The 18605-nt window shown below is 41.6% G+C and overlaps 1 protein-coding gene across 1 annotated transcript in view; it reads right to left on the bottom strand.

The window, feature by feature from the left end:
* JAK1 (Janus kinase 1) overlaps positions 1-18605 on the bottom strand; it is a 129556-nt gene that overhangs the window by 41841 nt on the left and 69110 nt on the right. Inside the window, exons 2-4 of the mRNA XM_042952011.1 lie at positions 7655-7731; positions 4813-5011; positions 1287-1410 (exon numbers count right to left, since the gene is read on the bottom strand). Coding sequence (XP_042807945.1) covers positions 1287-1410; positions 4813-5011; positions 7655-7660 — 329 coding nt within the window. The 5' untranslated portion in view covers positions 7661-7731. The remainder of the gene's footprint in view (positions 1-1286; positions 1411-4812; positions 5012-7654; positions 7732-18605) is intronic.

Below are 18605 nucleotides of genomic sequence, written 5' to 3' on the forward strand. Positions count from 1 at the left end.
TAGAGGGAAAGAACTAGAATTCGGTGACATGCCCCCTTCCTAGACTGTCGGCTGCAAATAACACGTTTCAATGCTGGTTCACACAGACAACCCCTAGGCCACAGAAAGCAAGATTACACTTTGAAAAACAATCCAAATATAGTCAGAAGGCTCAGCTGGGTGGGGTGAATGTCTCCCTAAATCTGGGGCGAGAAATCTCACATGGTACACACCTCTCCTCTTAAGGTGAGACCTTGGGTGAGTACAAAAAGAAAAAAATAGTCAGCCCTAGAATGATTATCAAAGAAAGCAGATCTGGTTCAACTGCTGCTGAGAAAAACACCCAGACCATTCTAAAATGTTAGCAACTCCACCAACTTCCCGAAGGAAGCAGCATCTAAGCTACCATGGAGAGGCTCTGAGATCCCTGAGGGTGTTTCCAGCAGGTCCCTACGTTCCATCAGCAACTGCCGGTTTCATCACATCTATGTAAGTCAAGATCCTTTTCAAAAAGTATTCACCCTGTTTATAAGCTCCTTTGCTAAAAGCACACTCAGTTGTGCTTAACTAGTATCTAACAAACATTTTCAATTCTAGGTAACAGCGCAAAAATGTTTATCAACTCAAGACACTACAGTGAAGTAGTGACTGCCTATGACACCTTGGGAGACTATGTGACATTTAAGGAAGTCTACAATACAAGAGAAAAGGCAATACCCATCAGAAGAAAAATGAGAGTCCCACCCACTAGGCAAAAATTCTCAGGGAGTCAATCAAAACATCTACCCCTTGAGAGCAACAGCAACCTGGAATTTATAGGGAACCACTTCAGGCGGTGCTTCTCAAACTCTTTAGCTGCAACTCTTAAGAAGAAATATTTTATTGTATCATGAGCTGGTATATACACTTGCATATCTCAAACAGAAGTTTTAAAACAATATTCTTGGGATATGTATATATGCTGATATTACTTATTCTTGCCTGTTTCTTTTTTCAAAAACATTCTGGTCACAACTCATGAAATTAAACTCATAACCATGACTCATCACTTGAAAAACTCTGCCATAGTACACTAATTCTTTTCAAAATACCCTCTGCATCATAATGATTTCTTTTCTACAATGTGGCAAAGTGATCAAATTCATCTTGAATTGCATTCCAAATACTGAAGAAGTCCTTTCTCATACCAAGCAAATATAAAACTTACCAATTACAAAATGACTACAAATCTTCTTAGTAAGTGACTCAGGCCTCCAAGCTAACTGTCATCCTCCCCCTGCAAGAGGAAGCCAAGCAGGCACCCATACCTCATCCGGTAGTGGAGCCGGAGTGATGTCTTGTCGTCAACTGTGATCGTGCGATTCGGAGCGTACCAAAGCTTGGTGTTCTCATCATACAGGGCAAAAAGGTTGTGACACAGAGGAGAGATACCTGGGGAAAAAGTAAAACACGTATCAGAAAATTAAAGATAGATACATTAGGCCATCTGCTTCCAAAGCATGATATACACAAAGACAAGAAATCCTCTTATCCAAAGAATCTAGGTCACATTTTGTATCCTCTTAGGGTAAATATGACTTCCAACCATATTCAGTCAGGCAGTTTTAATCATGATAATTAACAACTATGGCTCCCCAGGAATATATACTATAGCTCCTGACAAACCAGATTAAAAACATTTTACAACAAAAGTCTAACAATGTTTCTCATCACGGTGTCTATGACAGTCTTAACAAATCCTACTTAAAAGAAAAAATACGTGAGCTGAGAGGTTCCCAGATCCCACCTGAAGCGCACCTTGCTAATCATAGTCAGAAACATCCTTGGAGTTCAGGAAACCCCCAATCCGTCTCCTACAGAAAATGTTTAAACAATTCTAACACTGTGATTATGTATTACATGCAAAGGCGTTCCTGGCAGTAGCACACAAAATCATGTGTTGGAATAAATAACCAAAGTGATTTTTGTCAATGATAAAAATCTGTTACCATTAATAGATACACCTTGTAAGTACTCTGTATAGTTATCATATTTTTTATTAGTAGCCAACTCACAAGAAGATATATGCTTAACAAAAGTAGTCCAATAGTGCTCCCTTGTCTCCCTGCCCCACCAACTGCCTCCTTTGACACAAGAAGAACTAGAGAGATAAAGGAGGTTATAAAGCCAGGAAAGCACCTTTCCATTCACTTCTGAGCCCATAATTAAAATTACACAGACCTGTAATCTAAAAGCATGGGGGAAGCAGAGAAGGTGATTGCAAATAATTACTACTGATACTTTCATCTGTGACCAGGCCTCAAACTAAGATACAGGCAACCTAACCAAAAAATATATGAAAATATGAGGTAATAGGAATTTCCCAAATCAGATATCTGGAGCACAACTGACACTGACAGGGATCTTCCCAGGCTCGGCCCGTCCAGGCACGAACTCTCTCCAATGCACACACCGAGTGAAAAAGAGACAGATGCCTCGGCATGCTGACATCTCGCTGAACTCCTTGATTCCTGCCTCTCAAGATATCTGGGGTAACCCCTCCAGAGGTTATTCCTCCTTGTAACAGAGAAGAGGGAGTAAACTTCAAAGGGCATCATCTCTTGGGAACAAGAGCAAATGAGTTTTAGATCCAGTACTGTTAGGACTATGTTTTGGGTATACTATATAGTTTTCCATCCGTGAATTGGCCTTTGTGGGCTGGCCTGGAAGCCTAGACTTTCTTTATACATACTCATACTTGAATGGGCACTGACACATACATAGTGAAGCATAACTTATTTGTGATCATGAATCTGTGTGTATTCTATCACAGGTCTGATTCTAAAATTTTAGTACTTAAAACAGGAAGATCAAAGATAAAAGATCAAAGCTTTTTATACAAAAGTACAGAATAATGGTAACAACAACACTAACATTTACTGAGGGTTAAGTGTCAGGCATCAGGCTGACACGCTCTACATTTATTATCTTTTCATCCTAATACTTAATGACGTAATTAATATTTTTGCCATTTTACAGGTGAAGAAACTGTGGCCTCCCGCGATTTAGTCTGATTCAGGGCTACTCAGTAAAAGTCAGAGTTAAGATTCAAACCAAGATAGAGCTACTGAGGAGGTGAAAGAATGAGAGCTGAAAGAACAAAAATGGACCATACACTTTTGGACAACAGGGAAGAAAACCATACTGCCTCCCAATATCACTTACTATAATAATAATGAGAGTTCTAATAATATGTGGCATTCTGTATTCATGTACTTTTAAAATTAATAAATGTTTGCAACATTCCCCTGAGTCAGTTATAAAAGAGCTCCCTCATTCTCTACAGACTGGGCTTAGAAACTGCTGCCCCACACTGCCTGGCCCTGAGCCCAGAGCTACAGCAGACTCAGTGGCTGCGTCTGCCTGTGGGCTCAGGCTCTCTCCTCGTCTCCTTTAGCAGCAGCCCCTTGATCTCTCATTAACTGCAGCCCAACAATTCTGTACAAATATGATGGTAAGAAACTGGGTCAACAGAAGAAACGCTATAAAAACCAAACCTCAAGGGAAAGGAGAAAAAACACAACACCTTAAAAAAATACTTTAGAAGCATCAATTTACATCTAGCTGTTTTGCTAATTACAAATACTTTTAAAGCTAATGTCTAAAGATGCTTCCTTTTATACTTTGCTATCTAGTCAAAATAACTTTAGAATATAATATAAGGGCATGAACCTCATAATCTATACAGCTCAGCCAATTTTATTCCCTGTAGCACCAACCTCTCCCCTTTTATTGGAACTCTGGTATTTAAAGCATTGGAAACAGAAAGATATATATCAGAAAGAAAAAGGGGTTTCTAGACAAGCTGTTATCACAAACTAGGTAGGTAACTCTTGAAATGTTCATACTATCCCAATAGAGTTGTCCTGAGGGCTAAAGATGATATAAATTAAGCATGGATCACATCGTCTGCCATTACAGTTAATCATCATGAGTTGTTTAAAAAAAAACAAAAAAAACCCACAGCTTTATTGAGATGTAATTTACATATCATAAAGTCTACCCATTTTAAGTGTACAATTAATGAATTTTAGTATATTTACATTGATACAATTGCTGCCACAACCCCAGTGGATTAGATCTTTAAGTTTCTATAATTTAACTTTACTTGTCATTTAAAAGTAGGTAGACAAAAACTGTCACTGACCCCAAGGTTTAAAGGAGATTCATTTTGTTACTCAGTTTGGTTTCTCACCTTCTCCTATTTGGCAACAGGCTAACTCAAGAAAGACAGGCTCACTTGCAAAAAAAAAAAAGAAAGAAAAAGACCATGTTGTTCACAGCCTCACTGCCCTTTTTACAACCTGGCAGTCTGACCAAGCCACAAAGTGACACTCGAGTTCTCACTTCAAGTCAGCATCACAAAGGGGAAGCAGGTTACAGCGGCCAAAGGATGGATTCCACCCTTCTGAAGAAGTTTTGAACAGACTTTCAGATCTTGAGAGATGCCCCTTATTGAATAGCTTGCAACTTTGTGCCAGATGTTTTTACTCATTTAGTGCTGATAGTATTCCAATTTTCCAGATTGTAGGGGAAATAAAAACTGCGCCTCCACAGAAGGCAAAAGCCTCATTCCTTGGGACCCCAAGCTCATTAGTGACAGAGCAGGAATAAGTCACTTTACCATGAAGACAGTGAAAAGTAACACCCTCAGAATTCAAACCACTGGCCCAAGGTGAAACGCACGTGAGCGGCAGAGGCAGGCCAGAGCCCACGCGTGCCCACACAGAGCAGAGCTGCGAGGCTCAGGGACACCACACACGACCGGGCCAGCAGGCAGCAGCCCGTACTCACAGCATTCCTGCGCCGCCCTGATGCACAGCTCCTCTGCCGTGTACTCCCCGCTGCCCAGCTGGAGCGGCTCCCTATCGGACAGATAGAAGAGCACTTCCACTCCTGGTTCAGGGGCCTCCAGATTCACCTCCGTCTTCTTGGAGCTCCTCATTTTAGCACAGAAAGCCATGGCATTGCAGTCCTCTTTTATATTTAGATACTGTAGTGGAAGGAAAGCGAGACCACGTGGTCATTCTATGTGCTAGAAGGTCAAGTGGTAAAAGAGAATGCTGGGAAGGTAAGTAAGCATAAATACCTCTCAAGCAGGTAATTTCCTACTGCCCCTTCCCTCTCGGAAAATCAAATGCATCCGAACTTACGAGAGGTCAAACTATCCATTATAGTTATGAGGATAATCAATTATACACTCTAATTCATTATGACCAGACCATATTCTCAAAAATCAGAATAATTTTAGACATGGCCTAGATTTATTTTCTCTATCTGCACACAAGTTGTAGTTGAAAAACGTGGCTCGTTCTGGAAGCGCTCACGTTAATGTTATTCATGCTGCCACCTCTACTGGAATCATCTCACTTCTGAGCCCACCTAGGGCACGAATCACATTGTCTTTTAACTTTGTCTATCTCCCACTAAACTGCAAGCTCAGGGAGGGCATGAACCGCGTCTTATCTATCTTCCTGTCTCCAGAGCCTAGCCCAGGGCTGGCTCACAGATAGTACACACCAAGTGACCACCAATTCATGTTCATGAGCCATATGGAAGGGTCTCGAAAATTACTGAACGGGGCCAAGTCCTCATCACTCCACTGGCAGGCAGGCAGATGGGCAGCACTGTGTGGCAGCAGAATGAGGGCTGGAAGCCTTGCTCTGAAGAGGCCAGAACCTGCTGGTCAGAAACTTGCAAAAGTCCTTCACCTGAGCCTCTAAAGGCAGGGCAACTAGGATCAAAGAGCCAGCCCCAGCAACTTAGCTTAGACAAGGCCAGGAAGGAAAAGAACATCTTTCTTCCCCTCACTCCAACACCAGTGGCCTACAAACTAATTTCCCTGACACCAGGTTCCTAATTTCCTACTGCCTGCCAAGCCAACCTTCACTTAGCCCTCAAAGTAGTATCTCTGTAACACCTATCAGGTCCTCCAAAAGTCCCCATTAGTCTATAAGAGCAGTCTCAAACTCCTCACAGAGGTCCTCCATCAGCTGCCAGCTAGCCTCTCTGCCTCATCTTCCATCACTCCTAGCCTCTTACTTCATGCCTGAAACCGACAAAGTTGCCATTGTTCTGGTTACTCCTACTGCCCCACCCCCCCCCCCCCCCCCGCCCCACCCCATTCTGCTTTTCTCACCTTCCTGCCTTTGGTCATACTCATTTCTCTGTCAGGAATACCTTCCCACCTCATCTTTTCATGAAAAACTGTAATTTTCTTTAGAACTCGGCTTGGACATCACCTCCTCCAGGAAATGCCTATGAACTTCCATCCCATCCCCTAAGTTAGATGCCCTCTCCCAAACTCACCTCGCTGCACTAACCACACTGGATTATGACCATCTTATTCATGTGTCTGTCTTTCTCTCTCTCAATGGTTTATGCTGGGCGTTCCTTAAGGGTAAGGACTGTGTCATTCATCTTTTTCCCCAGTACCTAGCACAGAGCCTTACATTTAAAGGGTGCTTGCAGAATGGCCCAAGGAAGCTCCTCAAAACAAGTCACACAGCTCTCTTCACCAGATTCATGAGCTCGTTTATTAGCCACCCTGGTAAAGGTGAGATACTTATAGGAGAGACATGAACCAGATAGGCCTCAATGCTACAAACTAAGAGGCACTCAATTTTACTTGTTTCACCTCCAAAATAAATCTGAAAACCAGATCAGGCTGAAAGACTAAGTTCATAACTTACCTTAAGGGTTCAGATCAACTGTCAAGCAAGAAAGTTTTTTTAAGTTTGTTTCTATATTTTGAGAGAGAGAGTGAGTAGGGGAGGGGGAGAAGGAGAGAAAATCTCTTTGTGCTATCAGTGCAGAGCCTGATGTGGGGCTCAAACTCACAAACCGCGAGATCATAATCTGAGCTGAAATTAAGAGTTGAATGCTTAACTGACTGAACCACCCAGGCTCCCTGAGCAAGAAAGGTTTAAAACCCAACACTGAGCATCCAACTCCACCCTACAATGAGAAACAGAAACAGACAACAAATAAGCTGCAGTCTGCTTTATAATGTAAGATACACCTTTGTCCTTGAGGCCTTATACAGGCATGGCATGGGAAGAATTGAGAGATGGTGTTACACGCTTTCACTCTAAGGAAATAATCAGGCAAGTATACGTGATTATATACGTATACGGTGGGGCACCATTTATAATAGGAAAAAAATACAAGTGACAATAGAAGGCTAACAAAATAAGAAATATCAACACAAAAGAATACTATGCAGCTGTTAAAAAGATGACATAAAGCTATGTGAATCAACACTGAAAAATATATATGACATATTACAAAGTGAAAAAAGGCATAATATGTATATCATGACCCTTTTGATCATGCCTATATGCACAATCTGGAAAAACATGTGATAAACTGCTAAAGTGGTGAATATCCAGGAAGGACTATAAGGGAGCTTTATCTTTTACTCTGGACTTCCTATACTTTTATACTCTTGAGATTTATTTTTAAACCAGCACATTCAACATTTGGAAATGAAAAAAAAAAAAATTAAACTACCAATACTGAAAAATGAAAGGATAGAAGTACAGGTTATCCTTACAAGTTCAAGATCAGTTTCATTATTCTTTTTAAAAGCTATTTTCCTTTTGGTCCTTTTTTAAAGATATGCAAAGGTACATACCTGCATTTATTCGGCTGTCCAATGTCCTCCAAAAGCTGACTGGATTTTCTTCTCTACTTTCCAAAGTCCGTTCAGAGCTGGGATAGAGACAAGGATAAATAAATAAATCAGCTGCAGATGTAACTGCATCAGAGAATAAGAGGACATTCTTATTAAGGAAGCAGCCCAAACCATAAGTGGATAGGAAAAAGCATTTGGGAGGAAGAAGGGAAAAAAATTGATGAGGACACTGAGAGGACAGAGAGGCATCGTAGGGTATGAATATCAAAGAAGATATTATTTTTACCACTTCAACAGAGGAAGCCAGGGACTTTTGCTTCCTGGCATAGAGTGCCCGGTCCAATGCAAATGAAGACCATGTGCCTTTTCCGTCAACAACTTCTCCCCTGAGGCCGTGAACAATAGTTCAGGACCCCCAAACTTAATGCACTTTTATTTCCCATTTCCATTTCCTTTAGAATTACCCTCCTCCCAACCCGGTCTGCCCTTGGCCTCATTTAATGGTGATACATCATATGATATGGTGAAAGGGGGAGCACCGAGAAATAAATCCAGTGAAAAATGCTTTTAGTTCATCAAATGTTTTTTGAGCCATTCTTATTTGAAAACTTAGGTAGCAAAAAAGCCTCCTTCCAACCCCCTGACCTCACTTCACACTTACACTACATAAGAAAGCCAGTTTGATTCTCTAGAATTAAAGCACTGATCCTATCATCTTCATCACCAACCACCACCAACCGCCCAACACACACAGAGTTCTGCATTGTTTTAACAACTTTCCGGGTGCCTCTCACAAATTCTCTTTAATAGTAGAATCTAATTATTTTTGCAAATCAGGAGCAACCACCCTTAGTGGTGTGAAAGTGGTTTCCAAGTTAATATAGATCACTGTCTGTTTTCTGTTGGTCATTTAATACACTTTATCAGAATTCTACTTTCCCAAGCATTACACGGCAGAAGTAGAAAGGGAGTGGGGTGACAGAAATGAGGCTACAGGCTAGCATTCCCACAGGATCTTACAATGGAAGGGGGGGATGGCACAAATGAAAACATACAAGCAATCTAAAACCAAAAGAGTATGGGGTGCCTGGGTGGCTCAGTCGGTTGAGCATCTGACTTCGGCTCAGGTCATGATCTCACAGTCTGTGAGGTCAAGCCCCACATCAGGCTCTGTGCTGACAGCTCAGAGCCTGGAGCCTCCTTCAGATTCTGTGTCTCCTTCTCTCTCTGCCCCTACCCCCCTCCACTCCCTGTCTGTCTCTGTCTCTCTCTCAAAAATAAACAAACATTAAAAAACAATTCTTAAACCAGAAGAGTGTGTCACAATGTCACCTTCGGGAAGCCAGGCAGAGGATATAAGTATGAATTTTGATATGACAACTTTGACTTGGCTATTCTTTTTTTTTTTTAATTTTTTTTTTTTTATGTTTATTTATTTTTGAGACAGAGAGAGACAGAGCATGAATGGGGGAGGGGCAGAGAGAGAGGGAGACACAGAATTGGAAGCAGGCTCCAGGCTCTGGGCCATCAGCCCAGAGCCTGACGTGGGGCTCGAACTCACGGACCGCCAGATCGTGACCTGAGCTGAAGTTGGACACTCAACCGACTGAGCCACCCAGGCGCCCCTTGACTTGGCTATTCTGACATGGACAACTTAATCAAGATTCAAAGAACAAACCATTATACTTTCAGCTTTTAAAAATCTAACGTAATCCATTGTTTTAATTATGAGAATAGATACCCCACCCCACATCAAAACAGCAATCTGCAATTAGCTACATGCTATAATGCCTTGCTTTGGCTCAGGAGCAGAGTTTCAAATGTCACATTTAGGAGATTCATTATTTCTGAGCAGTTCTTCATGCCTGAAACTGACCTACATCAGGAGGCCACAATAAAGAACTGGAGCAATATGGCCCCTGTTCACATGGAGCTTACAGTCTGTAGTGGAATCAAACAAAGATGCACATAAAGAGGGAATTATAAAGAGTTTAAAATGCCATGGCGGAAAAAGAGAGAGGTAAAATAAAAGGAATATCATCTAGCATGGGACTCAGGAGGGAATTAATATTGAGCTGAGATGTAATGGATATCTAGGGAGGTGGAGAGAAGGCAGTCTGGGTAAAGGACTGGCATATGCAAAGGCCTGGTAGAGGGAAGGAGCTAGTCTCATCTCTCCAGCTTCATAAATGGGGAAATCCCTCCAATATCCCTTTATACCTGGGCAAAGAACAGCCCTAGTTGGTTCATCAGCAGTATTTGCTAATAGCATGTGTGGGGCCTACCTGAGGTTTCCTGGAAGCATGCCATTATATGCTGCTGCCAAGGATGAATGAAAACCGATGGGCCCAGATGAGCCCTATGCTCTGGAGAATTAAGAAGCCTGCCCCAAAAGGAACATACTTTGAGCCTTTAAGATCAGGAAGAGACCTGTAGGTTCCAACAGACCCAATTTAACAAAGACTACAGCATAAAACCTTTCAGAATTCACAAAGGATTTTTAGGTGTACCATCAGATCACCTACTACTTGCATTCAGGAGTCACAGCGTTGCTCGGAGCCTCATGTAAGATTCGAGGGTCAGCCTAAAATTACTAACATTTTTCTAGGATTGGATTCTATGAAAACCCATAATAAAACAGAGTTTGGTTTTTCCAGTGTTCCTTCCCTACTGCAAGCCACACTATACTGAAGTCATAATACACCTAATTTTCAAACTGACCTCCCATATTATTGGATAGGACAATAAAATGGTATTGTGATGCTTAGCATAGAGATCAAACTCACAGGGAAAACAGAATCAGCAACAGAATTGCTAGACCATATGTATTTACTATGATATTTTTATATGCTGATTCAATAACAACAGAATCTCAAAAAACTGACATCCTAATGATAAAAATGTAAAAACACCCATAAAGCACTTAAAAGACAGGATAGGCACCGTTCTAAGCACTTAAATCTAGGACTGCTGATCCACTTTGTATGAAATGACATCTGTTCTCATTCAGGATGAGAAGAGTCTTTTGTTGGTACAGAGTCTGTGTAAAGGCTTCATTCAGGTAGCATTTCTCTCCATATAAACCAAACAAAATGCTATTTATTTATTTAATTCAAGTTAGTTTACAGTGTAGTCTTGGCTTCAGGAATAGAGCCCAGTGATTCATCTCTTACATATGCTCATCCCGAAAAGTGCCTTCCTTAATGCCCATCATCCATCTAGCCAACACCACTCCCCACCCTTACCCCCCCTTTCAGCATCCCTCAGTTTGTTCTCTATTTATTTTAAGAACAGATAGGAAAAGAGCAAGATCAAGTTTATAAATACTACAGATAATTCCAGGCAATCAATTCAAGTTTTTCGTTACAAATACAAAAAGAAAATCTTAAATGCTCGAAACCTGACTGGTAAGAATCGCGCAACACCCTTTCAAAAGAATATGATTCACTGGGTTCCATTCCCAATGCAAATGAACACAAAGAAGCTCAGAAAATGGGAAGAATAAAAGTGAATAATCAAAAGCTCTTTGAGGACAGCACTGAATTCTTCCATACTAATTTACTTACAAAATTTCAAGTTTTTGAATAAAAAAAAAAAAAAAACTGCCTCTCTTTCTATGGTTAGAGGATTGCTTCTGTGGCTCGATCTTGTTAGATGCTACTTTACATTAAAAAAAGGGAGGGGGGATATTTTGTAGAATCTCACAGTTCTTTAGTTTATAAAAGTCTGATCCAAGTATAGCTGATGCTTCCCGAACGAGGAAAATGTAACAAAACAAGAGACAACTTGCGAGTCTGAACAGGGCCTAGCTGCAATAGAGGCATATCATAACTATTTTCCAAGATGCAAACTCCTAGAAATCTATGTCTGAAGATGCTGAAATCCTCTTAAATTGTCAAGGACACCCTTTAAAGTACAAGTATCTGTATAAGGGAAGAATATACAATTAAACTTTGAATAGTGAAGAGACATAAAAATAGACCATGTTAAAATTCACAAGTATGATCAGAATATGACTGCTTCTGGCCAAAGGCCACTGCCAGATTTATATGATAAAAATAGACTGGATGATAGTTAAAATCAATGACAAGAGTCAGAATACAAAACTTTGGGTAGGTAGCTGGTTATTTTTACTAAAGAAATCATCACACACACACACACACACACACACACACACACACACACACACACAGGGTTACTTTATGTCCATCTTAAAGGAATCAAAGCTTTTGATTTCTGAAGTAGAAAATAAAAAAATGTTGATAAGTTAAAGTATGAACCTAGAAAAACTGAGAAGAAAAATATGTAATTTAGAAGTATTTCCTGAAATCAGCTGCTTAAGAAATTTTAAGACTAAAGTTTCTAGACCTTAAACTATTTCAGCAGGCACCTGCCTTAAGTTGGGCAATGAAACCTAACATCACAATACAAGCTCCAGGAGGGCAAGGATCATTGTCCCGTAAGTGCTGATCACCAGCACATATTAGGTGCTATTAGTTAAATACAGTTGAATCTTGAACAACACAAGGGTCAGGGGTCTAAACTCCCGTGCCATCAAAAATTAGTGTATAACTTTTGACTCCATCCAAATTACCAATAACACAAATAGTTAACACATATTTTCCACATTATACATATTACATACTGTATTTCTATAATAAAGTAAACTAAAGAAAAGAAAATGTTATCAAGAAAATCATAAGGGAGAGCAAATACATTTACAGCACTGGACTTTTTATTAAAAAAAGGAAGTGTATAAGTGGATCCATGCAATTCAAGCTCCTGTCGTTCAAGGGTCAACTGCAGTTGTTACATGAAATGAAGGTAACAAAGTAACAACATTACTGAATCCATACACAACTAGCAAGTGTGATCCTGAACAAATCATTTTAACTAACTCTGAGCCTAGTTTCCTCATCCGCTTAACCTTAGAGGAAACATCCCGCCTAACGAATCAGAAAAATTTTTGAAAAAGTCTTCATCAGGGGCGCCTGGGTGGCTCAGTCGGTTGAGCGTCCGACTTCAGCTCAGGTCACGATCTGGCGGTCCGTGAGTTCGAGCCCCGCGTTGGGCTCTGGGCTGATGGATCGGAGCCTGGAGCCTGCTTCTGATTCTGTGTCTCCCTCTTTCTCTGCCCCTCCCCCATTCACGCTCTGTCTCTCTTTGTCTCAAAAATAAATAAACGTTAAGAAAAAATTAAAAAAAAAAAAAAGAAAAAGTCTTCATCAAGCTCCTATAACAACACCTTTTTCAAGTGCAGTTGTTGATGTGAAAGTGCTCAGAAAGGTGTTAAGTGGTAAAACAGTGTAATGTAGGCTTTATGGCAAAGGACTCAAGTGAGTTGTGAGCTTGCGAGAAGGACAACAGAATAAATAGGCATTCTGAACAAAAGCCTTATCATTAATCAAGTTCCATTTCACAAATCTAGCAGAGCAGTTAGGAGAGTGAGCTGGATCATCCCTGAGTCCAAATCCTGCCTTCCTCACCTACTAGCTATTGTAACCTTAGGCAAGCTACTTAACATCCCTAAACCTCAATGTTCTCAGTTATGGCGGGAGGCAGGGAATGGCATGTGTCTCATATAGCTGTTAAGGGTTATATAAGTTAATGCATATAAACTCTGCCTCAGGCAGAGTTTAGCAGGCAGCAAGCATTCATATTTTGGCCATAATTCCTGCTAAACTGATTACATATTGATGGAACACAGTTCCAGTCGAGGAGAGGGAACTCCAGTATACACTGAGCCTCTGCAACAACTCCTGCATCAATGGCACTTGCACTTAATTCTCATAAAAAGCAGGAGAGGTTTGAGGCCAGTCAGTGAGAGTGCCGAAAGTCAAACACAGGAGTCCTGATTCCAAGGACCCTGCTCTTTCCACAGGGCGGCAGGGGGAATGACGGAGCCTGCTTTAAAATGCCCCCTATCACCAACACCATGGTCTTCTCTGGCTTTTCAGTATTTCTCACAGCTTAACATCCACCTGGGAGACTGAACTCATTCTAGGGCTTTCCCTCCAGAGACTGAAGAAATGGTCACTGAAAAAACCAGCCAAGTGCTCAGGCCTTGCTGTACCAAAGCCCACAGCTAAACACTGCTCCAGCACCACTACCTCAGGTATGGAGAGGAAAGTTCTGGTGGCTGCTAACTAGGGCCAAGCTCACACATGCACAGAACCTCCTTGAGGCCTAAGACACACACAGAGGCAGGGAGAGCATCTCTGCTTCCCTTCCAGAGTTCCCCACTAGGAACTCTGCACACACACACACACAAGAACTTTGGAAGGGACTTGTATCGGGTGCACCCGGTACCCCCTGCCTTGCCGAGACCCAGAACAACTGTCTGATGAAAGCATCACAAGATACTGTGCAGAACTGATGGATTCCAGCCAAAAGGACGACACAATATAAATACAAAACCTGCTATTTTTCCCTGTCAGCAAGTCAGAATGATGGCTTTTCTATATGCCATTCCTGCCACACAGAATAACTCACTTCTAACTATAGCATTTCCAGGAATACCCCAGAACCGTAAGTGCTGCTTCATTTACAATAAACTTCCAGGGATGATCAAACAATCAATGCCAACTCAATGGGTCAGGGCTCTCTGCACTGCTCCCAACGAGCCTGCTTTCCCTGAGAGACAATTTCTGATCAAAGTAAATACAGTACTTGGCCTAATTAACGTCAATAAGTATTTTCCTAAAAGCCACAGAGTATCAAGATGCTTTGCTACTCTTTCTTCTTTTTCCACTAATACATCTATAATGTTATTAGAGAACACAGAATCTCGGGGTCAGGACTATGGTGGCAGAAGTGGACACTCCAAACATGGTCGGAAGAATGGCTTGTCTTCACCTTATGTGCTGTTCAACCACTCATTCCTAAAATACATATTAAGCACTTGTACCATCGCAATAAAACCTTGCATTTATACGGTACTTTATATTTTAAAATGGCTTTCACATCTATAACCACATTTGAGGCTCACAGCCCCTTTCGCAAATGAGAATATTCAGCTTCAGACGTTCCCACATTCGAGAAGCCAGTGCATGGCCAGACAGGGCTCACACTCATTTCTCGGCCTCCAGCTTCACTGCCCTTTCTCACTGTGCCACATTTCCTTGGTCAAGGCACGGGGCTTTGGTGGAATCTAAAGAAGTACTAGGATTAAAATCTAAGCTCACCAAAACCTTGGTCTGTTAATAGCTGGCAAGAGAAAAAGACACCCGGGGACCTCAAGAAAGCAGATGTGGAGGGGATGCTGAGACACAGACAGTAGGAACAACAGGAGTCAAGAAGAGAGGGCTGTGAGGTAATCAGGGAGAGTGGAATCTGTTCCCAGCCTTGAGGAAGACAGAAGATTTTCAAAGATAGAAAGGAAGTATGCAGTTCTTCTGGAAAAGGACCAGGAGCAAGGAAAATCATGAGGGCGGGTGTATAAGAAGGAATATGCAGACCTGGAGGGGCAGATAGGAAGGAGGTAGACAGCGTGGAAAGGTGGAGGAGGGTCCGTTTGAGGACAGTCTGTGTGCCAGCTTCCTCCCTCGGGCAACAAGAGAAACCCCCCAGAGAAGGAGGCCCTAGTTCCAGCCTAGTTCTGCCAGAACCTGCCTGGTCTTAAGCCTCTAAAGCTTTCTGAGCTCAAATAGTGTGTAATAAAAAAAAAAAAAAAAATACTAGATGACCTCTGCGGTTCCTTAAAGAACAGAATGTTTGAAAGCATATTACGCCACACCCTAACACAGCTAATTTTTCATTGATTTGTATTTCCAAGATGACATGCTTCAACAACCTTTTGTTGATAATGGCATCTGACAAAGCTTGCAGGAAACCATAATTTAATGGAGTACACAGGAAACAAGAGTGAATCCCCCCACCCCTCGCTAATTTTTACTAATTTATTTGTGTGTCACTGCGTATTAACCTACCCCCTCTCTCTGTTATGTACTAAGCTCTTTCAGGGCAAAAAACCATCTAACATTTTCTCCTGTAATTCTTTAACCACTCAGCATTCTTGGATGCAAACAACAGAACCCAGTTCTGCTTACCTTAGGATAAAAATGAATTAAGAGAAAGATAAAAATGAATTAAGAGCACAGAGAAGTCTGATAAGGACACCATTCTAGGACAGCTACCACTGTTCATCAGACATTAGCACAACTGGACTCCTAGCTCTGCTGCTCTCTTCAATGATCTTAAGCTGCCCCTACGTGTCTGTACCATCCCCTCCAGATTCAACGTCCTGGAACACAGGGATCCAAGAGGTGAACTCAAGCCGCCCCTATGTGTCCGTACTGTCCCCTCCAGATTCAATATCCTGGGACACAGGGACCCAAGAGGTGAACCAAGTTCATCCAGTCATGTGTCTGCATTTCTTTCAACTTCGACAGCAACAACAGATGATCACTCTAGAAACAAAGAGAGTTCAGATGCTAGACAATCCCCCAAACAGCAAGTGTCCACTCCAGTCTATACTTCCAGTGAACTCAGCTAGGGGAAGTCAGGGGAGAAAAATAAAAAGAAATCTCAAGAAAAATGGTCCCATGCACCTCTCCCCAACCAAGAAACTAGAACCAATTTTTATGTTTAGTTTTGAAATAGTCTGCCAGCCAAGTCTGAAATGGCAGGCAGAGCTCCTCAGTGGACCATATTTGTACAATGAGTAGTGTACTTTGTCCTCATCAAGGCAGCAGACTTGATCACTAGGTCAACACTGCAGAGCACTAAGCCACCTCTCATTCAACTCCCTGGTCTGCCCCAGTTGAGTATCTAGAAGAGTTATACTTCACTATCTGATGTCCTAGGAACCTGTGCCAACAGCCATGCTTTCCAACATCTTTTCAAACCTTTTTGACCATGATGCATAGTAAAAAATATATTTTACAGTATATGTGTGTGTATGTGTGTGTGTGACAAAAAATTAGTTTCACAGAAGGATACCTTACTGTATGCAATTCATTCTATTTTCTATTCTATGCTATTTTCTTCATTTAATACATTTTTTAAATGCTAAACAAGACCCTCAAAATAAATTTCATAGTCCACTAATGAATAACAAACCAGTCTGAAAAACACTTGTTTAAAGGACTCAACAAGATTACCAATAAGAAAATTAAATAATAAAATTAATAATAATTAATAATAATAATAATAATAATAAGCTGTGAGATCATGACCTGAGCTGAAGTCAGATGCTTCACCAACTGAGCCACCCAGGTGCTCCATAAAATGTATTTTATATTCACTGCTTATATTCAATGTGTATACCTTCCTTCCCTAGCTGACATTAAAACACTGAAATGTATTTCTCTGAAATTCTTCTGACTACCAGAAGATCACTCCTCTTTTCCCACAGTGTGCAGCCTATGAAGTTTCAACCCAGACAGCTACACTGAGATCCACTGTGCAATCCACTCAGAGTCTTCCTTTCACAATAGTTTCTTCTCCCAGGAAGCTCTTCAGTCGGGTTACCTTCTAAATCTCCACAATGATGCCGGAGATTGAGAAAACACAGAAACTAAACCCACAGAGCACAGAAGATCCATGCTTTCAATTTTGCCAATAACCACTCTTCTTAAAACCCATGATTTATTCATAAACTCATAACTTATTCCCACAGTCCCCAGTTTCTAACTTCACAATCACAGTAAAGTGATGCCTTGCAGGAGCCTAAGGAATTCAAAATCCATTGTTTACTTCTCATCTGTGCAAAATTTTTCAATGTATTTCATGTTGATAACCATTGTGGATGGACAGAAGAATTCAGTGTATGGCCACCAATGGGAATTTCTGGGGAGGGGGAGCTAGGCAGGTTTTGCAGGTTTAGATGACAGATGGTATATTCCATGGATTAGGTTAGGACTCCTTTGTATCAACTTTAATTATAGTTTTCTACCAACGAACCGAAAAAGGTAAACAGATACAGCTCTCTTTCCTCAAGATAAATGCTCACTTCATACTTGGCACCTAAGAAGGCAGAACCCTCGGTGAAGCACTTTTTTGCACTCCTGTCCCAAATACATCCACAGCATGATTCTAGACCCATAATTCTTTTATCAAAAAGCCCTTGCCTAACAGACAACAATTGAATTTAACCAAACTGTTATCCATCTCACTGCAAATTCAGTGGAATGCCTGGTCTTCATTCATTACATTTAATTTTCCTGCAGGAAAGGTGGAGGAGTAGTACATACTCCAGCTATGGAGCTTCTTTTGTCCCTCCTTTCAAGAGAATAAACATGTAGAAAGACAGGAGGGTAAGATAATACACTAAGACTACTGTAAATATTATGGTAGGATGCTGACGACTAATTAAACTAGAAAAATGTAAACGTTAACAACTAGGAGGAGTAACTCACTCCTAGACATCATTCATTAAGTTATTATAAACAAGCAAAATTCATCATGAAAAGCCTATGAACCAGAGCTCTGTGGGATGCAAAGAATGCAAGAAAAGATGCATCATCAAAGAAGAGCTAGCAACCCAAGACTGTGACAAGGAAATAACACATGATTGATTGCCAAACACAAGACACACCCAACCAAGGCAAAAGAGCATGTTCAGAGAAGGTGTGAGGTGGGAGCTGGTGTAGTTAGTCCAATTGGAGGAGGAGGGGGGAGGAGGAGGGGGGAGGAGGAGGGGGGAGGAGGAGGGGGGAGGAGGAGGGGGGAGGAGGAAGGAGGAAGGAGGAAGGAGGAAGGAGGAAGGAGGAAGGAGGAGGAAGGAGGAAGGAGGAAGGAGGAAGGAGGAGGGAGGAGGAGGGAGGAGGAGGGAGGAGGAAGGAGGAGGAGGGAGGAGGAAGGAGGAGGAAGGAGGAGGAAGGAGGAGGAAGGAGGAGGAAGGAGGAGGAAGGAGGAGGAAGGAGGAGGAAGGAGGAGGAAGGAGGAGGAAGGAGGAGGAAGGAGGAGGAAGGAGGAGGAAGGAGGAAGGAGGAGGAAGGAGGAGGAAGGA

The sequence above is a fragment of the Panthera leo genome, chromosome C1 (genome assembly GCF_018350215.1).
Source record: "Panthera leo isolate Ple1 chromosome C1, P.leo_Ple1_pat1.1, whole genome shotgun sequence".
NCBI lineage: Eukaryota > Metazoa > Chordata > Mammalia > Carnivora > Felidae > Panthera > Panthera leo.